Source organism: Rhagoletis pomonella, unplaced genomic scaffold (genome assembly GCF_013731165.1).
Source record: "Rhagoletis pomonella isolate Grant_MI unplaced genomic scaffold, Rhpom_1.0 Rhpom_scaffold_00004, whole genome shotgun sequence".
In the NCBI taxonomy this organism is placed as follows: Eukaryota; Metazoa; Arthropoda; class Insecta; order Diptera; family Tephritidae; genus Rhagoletis; species Rhagoletis pomonella.
The window spans coordinates 8504630-8520220 of record NW_023458558.1 but is presented as its reverse complement, the minus strand read 5'-3'; the positions used below and the strand labels follow the sequence as shown (position 1 = coordinate 8520220).

The following is a 15591-nucleotide window of genomic DNA, read 5'->3' as shown; positions in this document are numbered from 1 at the left end:
AAAAAAACGAAATAAACACCAGCAGTTTTAAAGCAAGAAAAATTAAGAAAATAGCGCAACAGTAATAGTGCAACTGACAGCTAACAACTGCAACACTAAAGGTCAGTGAAATGCAGTACGCAAATGAGCAAACTGACAAAGCCAAAGCTACGACGCACATAAATTCCGTTGTGCGTGTCTCATTTTAATTTTATATCTTTTGTTTGTATAACTTTCGTGGGCTGGAGTTTGCGCTACCAAAAAGAGTAGTAAAACCATGCAAAAAAAAGTGGTAAATATATGCTAATTGGTGTTGCTGCATTTAGCACATTTTTTTTCAAACTTTATGCTTATTGCCATCACTTCAGGCTCTTGTTTGCATTCTTCTACTTTACTCGCATGTCACGCTGTTTGCCAACTAAAATGGCGGATAAAAAAAAAAATGGTATGCAAATGACCGCGCAAATGCCAACGTCTGGCTGCTTATGCTGTGGCAGAATAACTAATTTCCGCTTCATGAGGGCGACAACAACAAATTTTTTAAGTGCTTGAATTTTACGCCATTTTTTTTTTGGCAGAGTTAGTGTAAAATACAACCTTTGCGCTCACTCACGCTTTTGTGGCGGTTGCTATCAGTGGTTTTACGCGTTTTTTTTCAAATATTTGCATCACGAATTGCTAACATTTTTTGAATGCACGTGACATATTTTGTGTAACTTTTTTTTTTTGGTGAGAAGGTCGCCAATGTTGGCGCTTAGCGTAAAAATAGGAAGGTTTGGACTGAAATTTTTTTAATAAGTAAGTAAGTCCTTGGATCCTTTAAACATATGTATGCTTCAGTGGCACTTCTATTTATGTGGATTATAAAGGAATTGGAATTAAGCTGTCGCTTAAGATGAAAGCGCGCCAATTACCACTCCAAGTTGATATCATTTTCAGTATTGGCGTCAGACACTTGACCATTTTCAACTTTCATTTACATAAATTTCTTGTTTTTAAATTAATTTGCCAACAAATCAACTAAACAATATTTTTTTGTTCCTCTCGCTGTTTACCACTGCTTCTATTTTTCATGGAATTATAAATTATTCATTGTACTTATTACGAGCACTTCATTGTAATTAACATTACAATCCATCCGCCCATGTCGCCATAGCAGCTAAATAACTTGCCAGCCAGTAGCGACAACTTTGGCACTTAAGCACCAAACAGGGCAATTATCCATCCATCCTTCCAGCAGCCGACTAGACGACGACCAACCAGCAAGCCTGGTAGGCAATCAGCCGTCCTCAAGTATCCAACTAACTTTTCTAAGTATCCCCAGCTGTTTTGCAATTTTCACAGCAGCTAATTTGAATATAAATGCATTCATAATAATTTGCAGCCTTTGTCGTGCCAAGAAATGTAAACAACTTTAGCACGACTGGTATATTTCATTTATTTCGAGTTGTTTATATTTACTATATTTATTTTTGGTTGTACATATTTAAGTGCACTGTGTGCTAGACAGAGAGAAAGGACTGTGATTGTGATGCCAAATATATGCCTTTTTCCTCCGTTTGGGCCTTTAGGCCTTTTTTGTTTGTTTTGGACCTTTTTGAAGCAACGTTCGTTTGAATAAGCAGCACTCACAATTTCAAACTTTATACAAAATATTTCATCAAAATTTCAACTCTTTGCTGTGAATCTTTAGAACATTTTTGTGTATGTAGTTTTTTTGTGTTTTTTTTTTTATATAACAAGTGCAATTTACAAAAACTGGCGTTGATTTTTTTGAAATTTTGTTGCTTATATTTCATAAGAAGTTCATGCTTGTATGGAAAAAAGAGTGCAAAAATCCGTCGCCTAAAAAATTTTCACAGAAATCAACGCTACCAAACTGCATACCGAAAACGTTCTAAAGATTCAGATTAAAAATTGAAATTTTGATCAAAAATTGTTGAATTTTCCTAAATTTTGTATAAAGTAAAACAAAAAAAAATTGTTGGAAAAACATTACGAATATTAAAAAAAAAAATGCAGCACGTGGTCACTTGTTTGAGTGGCTGTATAAATTTTTTTGGACGGCAATAAATGGTGCATTTTATTTTATTTTAGGCCTTTTAACCTGTATGTTGTTGCGCACAAAATTTTGATGAAATGGGAACGGTGATCATAGTTTAAGATATATAACTTTAACCGTACATTTGAGATATAAGATTCAAGCCTTCAGAGAGCTTAACAATACAAAGGAGTATGTCAGGCTGTGAAAGATACTTCAAAAATACTGAAGAGATATGCTAAACTCGCTGAAAAAGTTTTACGGACCATACAGCTTGTCGTTGCAAGAGTAGTAGGATAATTCACGATGCAGGAATAGATATAGAAGCAACCATTACATCGGGAGCAACGTCGAACAGCACAACGCCTTATAAGGTTCGATTAGCTTGGCTAATCCCTAATATCTCACATGGATCATAAATTGATCTCTAGTGCTACTAAGAAAATTGAGGCCTAGCATGTCCCTTTGTCTGTTCTTATCTTGAGTGCGGAGAAGAAAATAGAGTCAAGATGACGCAGTTGTAATCTTCTGAATGCTAGGTAGTGACACAGGGGATGCTCTAGTGTACCTTTGCAGTTACCACCGTTACATACCATACATTCTGCACTATGTGTCAGTTCTAATTTGAACGCATGAAATCGTGTGAGATAGTTGATTGTTTTTGTACTGTACGTGTAAAGCATAATTTTTTTTTATGATTTTAAATTTTTTAATAATAGTCGTTATAAACAAATGGGATTTTAAATGAAAAACATTTGGCGCAAGCATTCGTAATAGACTTGAAATTATATGAAAAATAGCCAATCCCGATTTTTTACCAATTGAGAAAATCGATGTGAATTGCCTAATGAGAGAAAAGTGACCATGATATGCACAGATTCCATTTCATAAGCTGTAGACTAATTAAGCTTATTGGAATTGTTCATGAAACCTATCACTTCAAATCTATTACATACGCCCCACGTTTAATTAAAACTAAATTATAATGTTTTATTGTTAAAACTTTGAAATCAAATCTTATGTAGATTACATTCCACTTTTTAGTCCATTTATACAAACGTGGTTTATTAAAAAGTTTTCTATTATTTTATTTTCTTTTTAACCGACTTCCAAAAAAGGAGGAGGTTATCAGTTCGTCGGAATATTTTTTGTTTTTTTTTTTTTGTATGTATGTTACCGCATAACTTTGGTGGTCCAACCGATTTCGAAAAGAAAAGGTAGTGTCTCAGAGGTGGTTCCATCCTAATCTGGTTAAGATCCGATCAGTGGATCATATATAGATATATTTTTTTTATATGAGAGTTGAAGTCTTTTTTTTTTGCTAAAAATTACTTGTTTTATTTTCAACTACATTTATTCTATTTTTTTTCAGGACAAAAATTGTATTTAAGAGACAGATCAAACATTAAAAAACACTTTCATAACAAGTAAATAAATTCTGAACTTTTTTTAAGGAAAATTTTAAAGGTTGCTTGCTACCCTTAGCAACGTTACTAAAAATCGGTTAGGCAAGAATTTATTGGCGAACGCAAGAACAAAAACCACTATAAGTACTTCTTCAATATAATTGTATTACAAATAAAATATGTCTGTCCCACTGTTATACTCTCCAAGCATATCAACAGCTCGAACCACTCTCGCAGGTGCCTCCGCTGAAGCGGCAGGACACAACAGCCTCGCCAACACATCATCAACAACTAAGTAGTTATTTTGCATCTCGCCCAACATCTTTCGAATGTGGCTCCTTCTTTATTCTTCTTTCAATAGTTAAATTGTCTTAGCAGCAGCTGGTAAAAGACTTTCAATATTTGCTTGCTTCGAAATGCTTACACATTTTTTTTACACAGCCCTGGGCTGACCTGGTCCATTCAGCCAGCAACAATAGCACTGCATGTGGGCGAGTGAGTCTGAGCAGCACACAGCCAACAAAGTCTGGTCTAATCTAGATTTGAGTTGGTGTTTTATGGTGAGCGCTCGTCGACACTGGCCGTTCGCTGGCAACAGTCAAATTTGCCCAGCTGCGTGCTGTCATTGCTTGCTTCTAGTTATTAGTTTTTTTTTTTTTTTGGGCGGGCGAAAGTTAGACGAGAATTCTTGTACGTTGCCAAAGAGTAGTTGTTATTGTTGTACACCATTTATTTTGTTAATTAAGTGGGCGCCATTTGTTTTTGTTCTAACGACCCAGTTGACTTGTTGTCGGCGAAATGGCAGTTGCATTTGTACTACAAGCCTGTTTTTTTTTTTCTGGGCGTACATATTTATTAGGAATGACAAGGTTCTTGGCAAATAATCCCGGGATTTTCGGGATTTGTAATTTGCACTGATGGCACTAATAGAAACTGCTTTCTTGGCCAGTATTGGCTACATTTCTTTTTTATTTAATAGTTAATATTTTTTTTATAAATATCTGGCAATATCAATATATTCGGGAAATCATGGCCAAATTAAAGAGAAAATCCTGTTAAATTTAAACAGTTTTGAGTTTTTGGTGCAGAAGGACTGGTAATTATTGAAAATGTCCTTTTAAGATTTTATCCTTGAAATTTCGCAATATTTGTTTTTTGAAAAAATTATATGTTGCGAATTAAAAAAATTTAATTTTTTTTTTAATTCTAAAGAAGTTTCCTCTTGCCTTTGCTACCCATATTCTACATTGCATTGAATTTTTTAAATAGTTTTTGGAATTAATCATGTCTTTGAAATTACAAACTCCTTTAAGATAAATCCTGACGTCAGAGAAGAAATAAAAAAGTAGTTTATTTATTTATTGTATATTTTATGGTAGGAGAGCTTCTCAAACAATATTGAAGCAATTTTTGCGATTTAAGTTGTTGGAAAGTAATGAATATCTGAATCCCGGGACTAATCCTGGGATCCGGGTTTGTGATAAAGACAACCCCGAAAATCCCGGGATCGGTAAAAGCTGAAAAATTAACATCCCTGGTATATATGTTTATATGTGTATGCGTGTATGCGTACGCAGTGAATTGTTGAGGTTGCTCGAAGGCAGCACTTGCCTAAGTTATGAATTATCGCTCATTAAAGTAGCGGCACGACGAAGCCCTACAATTGTCCGGCGATTTTTTTTAATGGGTTTTAAAACTTTTGAGATTTTTATGAGTAATGGACATACTATACATACATAATTATTCACGCCTTTTGTAGAAAATGTAGGTACATAAATGAATACTTTTTGTAATTTTTATACTTAAAAATTGTTATGAATTTAATGAGATTTGCGGAGATTTTAATTTACGATGTTATAAATTTGGCTTTGGTTATATTATGGCCTTTTACAGATCGAAATAAAATTTCTAGGTGCGAGTGCAGTTAATTTCGGGGACAATTTTTCAAAATAATTTATATATATTCTTTAGACACTTTTTTACATACACAAATTTTTTTTTTTTAGTTAAAGTTTTTAAGTTGCTTTTTTGTGTGGTTAAAAATATTTTAGTACAGCTAATAGAAGTCATTTTCGCATACTTAACACGATTTTTGTTAGTATTTTTTGATCATTATAAAGCTGTTATGGTAAATTAGTGATATACATATTTATGAGCAGGAAATAATGTTACTCATACGCCATGTACGACTATCCACGTGTTTGCTGAAACCTTATAGGAAATAAGAACAAATGATAACGCAAAAGTGATAAGTCGCTGCATAATACTTGCCACGGCAATTATGTTGAGAATTTCTTCTTCTAAAATGCAGCATTATTTTTTAAATTTTTGTTTAATGCATTCGATTTGACGCAGTCAGGGTTCTTGGCGTTGAGTTGCACAACTTTTGTGAATTTTTCATTCATTTAAAAAGAATACCCCCATTCAGGCTCTATGGTACTTTTTGGATATGTTGTCGAGAACATTCTTCTGAATCAATCTGTATTTTTCTAAATACCGTAATATTGAAAATACGGTAATATTGATTGGCTCCCATCAACACAGCTAACGAAACTTACCAGCAACAATTTATAAACCCTCTTAGTAATTATTTTAAAAGCTGCTGCCTACAGCTTATCCTTTATCATTAATCAACTTAAGTCGCTCATTTCACCCATTCTCTCCACCACTCGCATCATTTAATTTAGACTTTCCAACCAAGTACATATGTACATACTTACTATGTACATATATATAATCATCTCAAATCCATTAAATATTGAATGGTTGGAAATTGCTTGCGCACATAACGAAACACAATACAATACAATAATAATTTTCATTTAATTGCTTTCATACAATTTTGGCCACAAATCACATTAATATTTATGGCTGTAAACATATTGTGCGCACGTACATACATATCTCCGCCGAGATGCCAATATATTGTATGTAGTATTTTGGTTTGTATGTACATATGTAGGCTTGCATGATTGTCTGCGCAAAATAGCATCAAAAATAAATTTTCAACAAATACCAAAAGTAACCATTTTCAGTTTATTGTGTAAGCTCTGTGGCGCACACATTCACAATGTACTCATGTATGTATGTATGTATATATGTATTGTCCTGATGAAGGTTCGCACAAATCAACAAGAGCAATTTCTTGTCAGCTAGGAATTTCCTGGGCAGCCAAAATGTACACAAAATCGTTGGTTATTATTGGAGAAGAATAAATAAATTTTTTTTGCAGTGGTAAAGGCAATCAAGTAGAGATATAACTATATGCAGTGGCGTCCAAAACTGTAGCATAATGTAGCACTTTTTAATGATAGTTAGGCTGCGGAAAGATGAGACCGTAGAAAAAGTGGCGAAAAAATGTGAAGCTTGCCAAATAAAAATGCTTGAACTAAGAAAAGGAAGTCTGCTAAGGACAGCGTTGGACAAATTGCACTAAATAGTAATTTTCATTACCACAGGGCTTTAGTGGTAGTGCATTTCAAATTTCACTACCACTATGTATATGTAAATTTCACTACCACTGCTGCCGAATAGTAGCAATAAAATGCTCAGTGCATTAAAAATTTAGTGCAACGTGTCCAACCCTGGCTAAGGAATATTACGCTCCAGGGACCGTAACAGTTATAACTTTTATTATAATATAAAAATCAAAAATTATCGTTATTTTGGATTTATAATATAAAAATTAAAAATAATTTATTTTTTTTAAATAATAATTACTTTATTAAAAATAATTTATTTATTTTTTCAATTTTGCATAAAAATTCCAAGTTAAAAATTTATTTTCAAATTTGAGTCTCGGTGACAAAAAAGAAGTTGCAGAACATAGTGAATTTTTCCATGACAGTTTTCATCAATAACTTTTATGTTCGGTGCTTTGTATTTACTCACGGTCCGACATCTTGAGAACTTGGTAATCGGCAACGATGCAGAAGCGCTTAAGGTATTCAACTTTACTGCAAGTCAGCAGACAGCGCAGAGACGTATCTTCGAAAAGCAAAAAGCACTGAAAATCGTATTAATAAATGGTTTCCTCTGAAAATTATTAAAAACCTATTAAAAATACATGTCGATGCCTGAGTGGAAGATCGACCTACCTCAGCAGCCTACGTCAAAATTTGGTTAAAAAAAAAACGTCCTATAACTAGCCCAATAAACCTTTTCATATTCAACAATTTGTGATTAGGCCAAAAAATAGCAAAAACTATTTTTTTTTTTTGTTTTCGCTAACTGCATAATTACCATTTATATAACAAATTTAAGTATGTATGCAGTTTTGTAGCGCATTTGCTTCCATACAAAGTATGCTCGACAAAATTCTCATATGAAAAAAATGACTGGCACTGTCAAAAAAATGCCAAAAATCAACGATATTTTGCAGCCACTTAAAACTTGCACTTTATTATATTAAAATTGAATGGGCTACAAAACTGCATCATTTTTCTACAAAATATTAATCACTTATACACTGGATCGATTCAGAACAAAAAATTCGACAAAAAATCGAATCGGAAATGCTCGATGAATCTATCTTCGATTTAAAAACAGCATCTCTAAACTCCAGTTCATGCCTATTCGAAAAAGGAGATTACAACTCGAAGGGGGTAATTGCACATATTAAAAGAGAGTAAAAAGTAAGCTTTGCTGATCACCCCATGTGAACGTTATTTGCATTAACCCCTGAGCTGTTAACTGCAGCTAAGCTCTTGGTGGAAATGGGCTATTACATACGAACGGGTATGGCATTTGCGTTTCTGATTCTAATAAGAAAGGCTTTCGGTGAAGAAAGTTTAAAAAAAGAATGTATCTAGAAGCGCCGAGGTTCTTCGACGAAGGTTTTGTTGCCACAAGGGCTTGTGTGTGGTAATTCCAGAAAAATACGCAAAAGCTTGAAAATAAAATAAAATTATGCATAGCTTGATTTAGAATTTTTAAACCCTTTATTTACTCTGCGGTAAAATATTAGTTATTTAATACTCGGACTTACAATTATATTCCTACTTAGGCGATAAAACGATTTGCAAATTAAGGCAAAGACTTTAAACGCATTTACATTGCCATACTGCCAGAGAATGGTAGCTATATTAGGTAGGAGAATTTGGAATCGGATCGTGACATTATAAAAATAGTCATCAAATTCATTTCCACATGACGTTTTTTAAAAAGTACCATTTTTTTTTTCATTTCGATATCTAGTGGAAATTCAGCATAATATATTATGGGCTATCGCTGAATCCATCGTAGTGCAATTATCGTGAAATCTTCGGAAATGCGATCACTGCATCGCAATTGCTACGAACGTACTTAAGCAAGACTAAATAGGAACGAAACTTAGTTAGATTTTATGTACATATGAATTTTAGGTATGTTCATATGTGATATCCTTTTTGTAAGGTACTCATGCAATTTGAGCTCATATCTGCTCTTAAGCTTACATTCTTATGTATTGCGAACACATTTCTACCTAAACAAGTTTATACTTATTCGACTGCTTACAACAATTCCTATTACATGCGAGTCATATACGGATATTTAAAGAAATATCACACATCCTCTGACATATATATATATACATGTTCGTAAAGCATCGTAAAAGTCTCACATAAAAAATACCTAAAACAGTCATAACAATGACGATTTTAATACAAATACGATATGTATGTATGTATGCAAATGTATAGTACGTACATATGTATGTGCATAGCAGAAACAAGACATTTGTCGTAGGCTCTACATATGCTACGCCCACACACATACATATGTACATACATAGATGTAGATTATGTTCCCTGTTGACATTCACTCAAACGTAACGCAGCAACACAACGCAACGCAACGGGTGGGTGAATGAAGGTCACATTACAAGTATGTATGTAAATACTATGCCATGTAAATGCTTATCTGCATACATATATGTACATATGTATATATGTACATGGTCGTTTTTGCACACTTACCACACAGTATTTCTCGCTTTTCTTCGAGCATTCCTTCAAATAGAGATGCGCATATTGATCCGAATAGTTGAGGCAGGGCGTAATGGAACCGACGCCCTCATTATACTGGCCGCACATGTGACACTTGAGCCCGTTAACGGTGGCAAGGCCACAAACCAACACCGCCAACATGACGAGCATATTCTGGTAGCTCATCAAATCGCCAACTCGCAACCACTCAGCGCCACGACGACATCGACTCATCAGCGACATACTACTATAACATCCGCTTTGGTTGGCGTAGTCGCTGTCGTTGTTGGTGGTGGCATTGTTATTGGCATTGCCGCGTGCCATTGGGGGGTCGGCGTGTGCCGCAGCGGCGGCGGCCTCATCGTCAATGGCTGCATGGATCAGCATTGTGTTGATGCTTTTGTTGATGTTGGAATCGCTTGTAAATGGTGACATTATTGTTTCTTGTTTAGTCGCTTTATTATAGTTTGTTTTTTTTTTTTGTGTTGCACGAATATTTTTTTTTTTTTTGTCGCTTAGCACTGCCTTTTCGCTGTATTATTGCTTACGTTAGTAGACGCTTTTATTTTAACCAGATTGCGCGTAACTTTACGACTTTTTTTTCTTTTGCTGATCTAGAGATTTTGCGATGCTATCTTGCAGATTTCACTTTTTGTTGCTTATTGCTTAAATGTTTGACGGTATATTTTTACCGAATACTCGTAAGTTACACTGCTTGAAACGAGCAACAATTCTACTTACTTTATGTTCAAGTATTGTATTTCGTTCAAACTTATTTATTTGCTCATGTGCAAATTCTTTAAGCTACATACATATACTATACATACATATGTATGTATGTATGTACATGTGAATGTATTTTTGATAGTTTTTTTTTTAACTAAACACGCTTAACTGCTTGCACGTAACTCGAATTTCACTGCAAATAATCGAGTAGCAAAATGCAAATATTTGATTTGGTGTTCAACGTCAAAATACGATTTAATTCTTCATTTAAATGCAAGCGCACTCGCTGGGCATCGAAAATTTTGTTGACTTGATATAGTACAAGTTTTCATTATTCATATTCTACGCGCTTTATCGGAATAATAATACTAAACAAAAGGATATAGGCAAAAGATGTGGTTTGTAGCCACACATAGCCACTTACATATAGCTAGCTCATCAGCTATGCACCGCTGATGTAAAGCCCATTCTTTTCTTCGGAGTTATAGTATGGTGATGAAAGCTTGGAAAAAACACATCTACAAGCAAAATTGGAAAAGGCGCTTATCACGAGGGCCTTTACCTCCACACCCAGCAAAGCTCGTAAAGTTCTCTTTGTGCTTTTTTCAACACCACCAACTTCAGTCTAGCTGAAATGGTTATAAGTTTTGGGAGCGACAGGAACAGCGTAAAATAGTAAGACTCTAGTTACATTTCAATGTTCAGCGATGGCACTAATCTATGTACATAAATAGTAAAGTCAGCTACAACACCCCTTCGGAATAAATACTGCTAAGCTACAGTGATGTGTCCCAAGCTGAGTTAAGATATATTATGATGATGTGATCCTGTAATAGCATACACTAACACCGTCCACTCTGAAAACCAAACTTCGATTCAATATCTGCTTAGCAACAACAATACCTTTTCGAAGATGGCAATTCAAGGCAGAATGCTTCCAGGCAATTCGGCTACAAAGAATGTAGTCTGGGCTCCCGGCCACCGAAATATTACTAGCAACAGCATTGCGAATAATCTGGCACGGAAGCGAACTGATCTGTAGTCGTTCAATTCTGCCGGAAATGTCAAGCAAACTACATATGGCTCACATCTATTCTTCTTCATCGACTCTACCTTAGCTCAGAGATTGGTTTTATGACTTTTCCTAAATACGGCAACGTAGTCTGAAGCTTCTCTAAAACGATTACTCCGCGGACTTAAACCCTTGAGATTTGACAGCTTTCCTCGCTGTATAAGTAACAGTAAATAGATCATTTACATGGAAAAGTGGATGCGGAACACATCAATTCATCCGAATATATCACAATGGGGGCTTCTCGCTGCAGTGTGACTCTTTCCAATACAATACATTACCAGTTGAGAAAAATAAGTTTTTCACAATCTCTAAACTATTATTTTGCAATCATTTTCATTTTTCGGGAACTGTACAATTTTTTTTTTTTTGCAACTAGTTTTTGTTAAGGAGCATTTATTTACAGAAACAGTAAAATCGGTTGTTTCTCTGCACTTTGCACTAAATTAAATATAAACAAATAAAAATTCGCACATATTTTATTAGTTTCCATTTAAAGAGAAAATTAATCATACCACTTGAAAAATGAGGAATCTGGAAAATTTTAAACAGTAAATTCTAGTTTGGCACCACTGTGCGCCGCACATTGTTTCGACTATATGGAGGCAAGTGGAAAGAATATTTCTTAGAAAAAGGGAATTATGAAGTATGGTATTTGAAAAAGGGCTTAATGCCACGCCCTTCACCTTTGTAGGCGGAAAGATCAAATTTCATCCGATTTCGATGAAATTTAGTTTGTACTCTCTCTTTTATTAGAAAGATTCGATCACTAAAACGTCTATAACTCAAAAAAAAAAAAATATGGGCGCAATCATTAAATGTGGTGGAATTTCGGTTAATTTTTGAGTATTCCGCCTTCCACTCTCAGAAATACAAAGGCTATAGCTAAAAATTACATAGATATAAATATTCCCAGTTTTTCCGATTTTTGGGCGGATTTTTCCATTAATTGTTGAAAATTAAATGGTGAAGTATAATTTTGGTACAAAATAATATTATTATGAATTTTTTGGAAAATGGGCGTGACCCCGTCCACTTATGATGAAATGCTGTATCTCGGTTTCCGCTTCACCAATCCTTACCAAGCCCGGTATGGGTCTCTTGCCTAGGAAGAAAAATAGAGTTTACCGATCGAAAAATATCGATCGATCAAGGATTCTATACCATTTCTACGAAAAGTTGTTTTTTCCCATAAAAAAACACATGGAAGACTTTGAGCGATTTTAGCGAGCTATAAATATTTTTCGATGTCAAGAAAAAAAAATTGGTGTGTATTTTTTCGCTATAGAACAATCCTAGAGGGTGAGAGCATAAAACTTCTGACTTTACAAGTTGTAATACGAGAAGTTCAAAAAATCATGGACTCACTGATCCACCCTGGTAGCTTTATTGGTAAGATTCAAATGTAATTTATGCTAAAAATACGTCTCAGCTGTTGGAGTGGAGGGAGTTGCTGGATTAGTCTAGTCTTGCATATAACTAATCCAAACATATTTTTTGTTAAAATCCCAGTGATAATCCCACAGTAGTTATGTAAATGCATGCTGATTGATGAAGGCAATGATTTCATTTAATAATTCTGAACTCATTACTTGAATATGCATTCCTATCAGCGCTTTATGGCTTAATAGTCACTCATCCTATACTACTATTGGTGTGGTGACCATCCGTACTTTATTTCAAAGGACAGTCCTTTTTCTTGGGTAGTAGTTTATTTATTTTTCTAAAGCTGTACTTTCTCCTTTATTTCAAAACTTGTTCTTAAAAGTCATTTCTTGATACAATATCAGACATTAATGTGTTTCATATTTTACAGCCTGGTAGATACAAATTTTGAAGAAAGAACAGAGAACAAAAAATGTGGAAAGATCATTCTTGTCATTTCCCTTCTCTAGGCGAGTGCAACCATCATTCTTATTAATATAGGGAATATAGGGAAAAATCCGCCCAAAAATCGGAATCGTTAGTAGATTGCAAAATAATAGTTTCTGAAATAAAATTTCACAAAAAAATTTTATTTTATTTTCATATAATATTCAGGTATACTGTTTTATAGTCCATTAAATAAAGTCCAAGTTTTAATTGACTGAATATATATTTTTTTCCAAACGGGGCTATGCATTTTCATTAATTTGCATAAAGTGAGACCGAAATTTTTAACAGTAAATTCTAGTATGACATCACTGTGCGACGGCGGACTAGGCTATATAAATTGACAAATTTAATTAGCATAGCTGGATCCCACAGATGCTGAGTAATTACATTCCTTGAGGGATTGGGCATATCGTGTTCCTGCAAGCTCGTTGCGAATACCCATTTTGGAGAGAGTGGGGCTTCAGTACTCGCAATAACATCACATTAAGCTCAATGCAAGCTTTCATCTCTTCGTCATCTAGTCGTTCTCAAGTCCTCTTTCATATGATACCAAATTTGTTTAATTTGGACATGCCGTTTGTTTATTATCCGCAAAAGGACTTTTATTTTGGAATAATATTCGCAACAACACTGGTTGAGAGTGCCGTGATAACTGGTATCATACATACATACATACGAATTTCGTAGCACCAAAAGTTCCTCATACGCCTAGTTGGCCAAGTTAAAGTTAATTAAATGACTAATTAAACAAAATAGTATTTGAATTGCTTAAAAGCCAGCGACAAGTGTTGAGGCTGTTTAACGCTTCACGCATCTTTAATTCGCGTTGAATAAGTTGGGCTGCAAACACTTTCCACGCCTGGCAGAAAAGCCACTTAGCGAAAAATTCAGTAAGCAAGGAGAATGCTTTGCCACATATCGCGCACACGATCTTCAAAAGTGACACAACTCAAAATTTGACATTTTTTAAATTATGCACTAAAAATGCAGCGCTTTTATTTACCTTTCAGCAAATGCTGTAGCAAATTTTTTGTTATAATTTGTTGAAAAAAACCTAATGTAAAGTCTCCTTTGCCCATTTGATTAGCATATCTAAGAAATAGTTGTTTCGCATTTTCTGACGAACCTGTAATTTTGAGTTGTTTCACCTTTGAAGATCGTCTGCGATATGTAAATGTATGTATGTATGTATGTATGAGCAACCGAAGAGTTCAAAAGTCAACTTGTTAAGTGGCGCGGTTAGTAAATCACACACAAGCAGACGCAAACGCAAATCTCAATTAGAAGAGCAAGCAGGGGGGCCAGCAAGGGGTGTATGTATGTACAAGGCTAAAAAGGCAAAAAAGCGGAACACAAAAGTCGCTATGCAAATACAATTTACTATTCATTCATGGTCTTCAGAACTAAGTTGTGTTGTTGTTTGTTTGCAGTGCAGTCAACCTGTTTTCAATTGTTGGCGATGCCGCCGCAACTGCATCTGCTGCACTTGGAAATGATTAAACAGCGACGGTATTAGCATTCGCGAGCGAGTGTAGCAGCAGAGCAGCAATGGCTGCTGGTTGCAGAGGGAGGCAAGGTTTTGCGATGCAATTATTTGTCAATGTAATTATTTATGCAACACGCTAAGCACATGCTTTGAAAAACAATAACATTCGTGCATACACAGAAAGCTTGTCATGTTGACATGAAAAATAGTTAAAGCAATAGCAAGCAAAAATAAATAAAAATATGCACAAAATATTTTTCTTCTTTTATTCTCATTTTTTTGTAATGATTCATTTGAAATGAAAGTCAGTTACTAATTAGATGAAATTGTGTCACTGCCAGCCGCTATCAAAGCGTTTTTTTTTTTCGTGCTGAAGGCAACCTCAAGCATCGAGACACACACATTATACCAAAGCGCTTATTATTTTCCCCTTTCTTGTTTTAAAATTTACTATTCCCCTTTTTTTGTGATTTCTGTTTATTTGTCATTGGCACATTACATAAAGAACTACAATGCACAATCGTTCATATAAAGTTGGTTAATGCGCATCAATAGCCAAGCAAAAAAAAATTTCTTTTAATTAAACGAATTTTAAAAAAATTTCATTAAATAATTTTACACAAAAACACGCGCGCACTTCTTTTTGTTTGTGTTTTTTTTTCAAATCTCTAACGAAGTTTTCATTTAATTTTTCACCTCGCTTTTCTTTTTCGTCCGCTCTTCTGCCTACTTTCCACCTCCACTTTCTTTTACCTCACTTTATTTCATACACTTTTTGTTGTTTTCCTCTACTACATAAACGTCGTATAGTCGCTTATCCGCTACGTACAACCGCTCGCGTCGAGATCGTGAACGTTAGTGATTTGTGTTGGGCAGCTGCATGGACCACGAGGTATCCAATCAAAACACAAAGCGAAGAAAGCACGTGCAATGGTGGATCCAGTGAAAAGACTTTGTACATGATGCCAACTGCCAACGACAATGGTTGCAGTTTGAAAAGCACTGTAGTGCTAGTATAACAGTTTCCTTTGTTGCTACAG

The 15591-nt window shown here is 34.7% G+C and overlaps 1 protein-coding gene across 8 annotated transcripts in view; it reads right to left on the bottom strand.

Annotated features, from left to right (window-relative positions):
- The window catches only part of LOC118736934, an 87803-nt gene extending 72403 nt beyond the window's left edge, over positions 1–15400 (bottom strand). Inside the window, exons 1-2 of one of the 8 annotated variants that reach the window (XM_036467085.1) lie at positions 15322–15400; positions 9384–10311 (exon numbers count right to left, since the gene is read on the bottom strand). In XM_036467085.1, coding sequence (XP_036322978.1) covers positions 9384–9827 — 444 coding nt within the window. In that variant the 5' untranslated portion in view covers positions 9828–10311; positions 15322–15400. Of the gene's footprint in view, positions 1–9383; positions 10312–15247 lie in introns of all 8 variants that reach the window. The other 7 variants (XM_036467082.1, XM_036467083.1, XM_036467081.1 and 4 more) reach the window with 7 other exon arrangements.
- Positions 15401–15591: the final 191 nt, after the last annotated feature.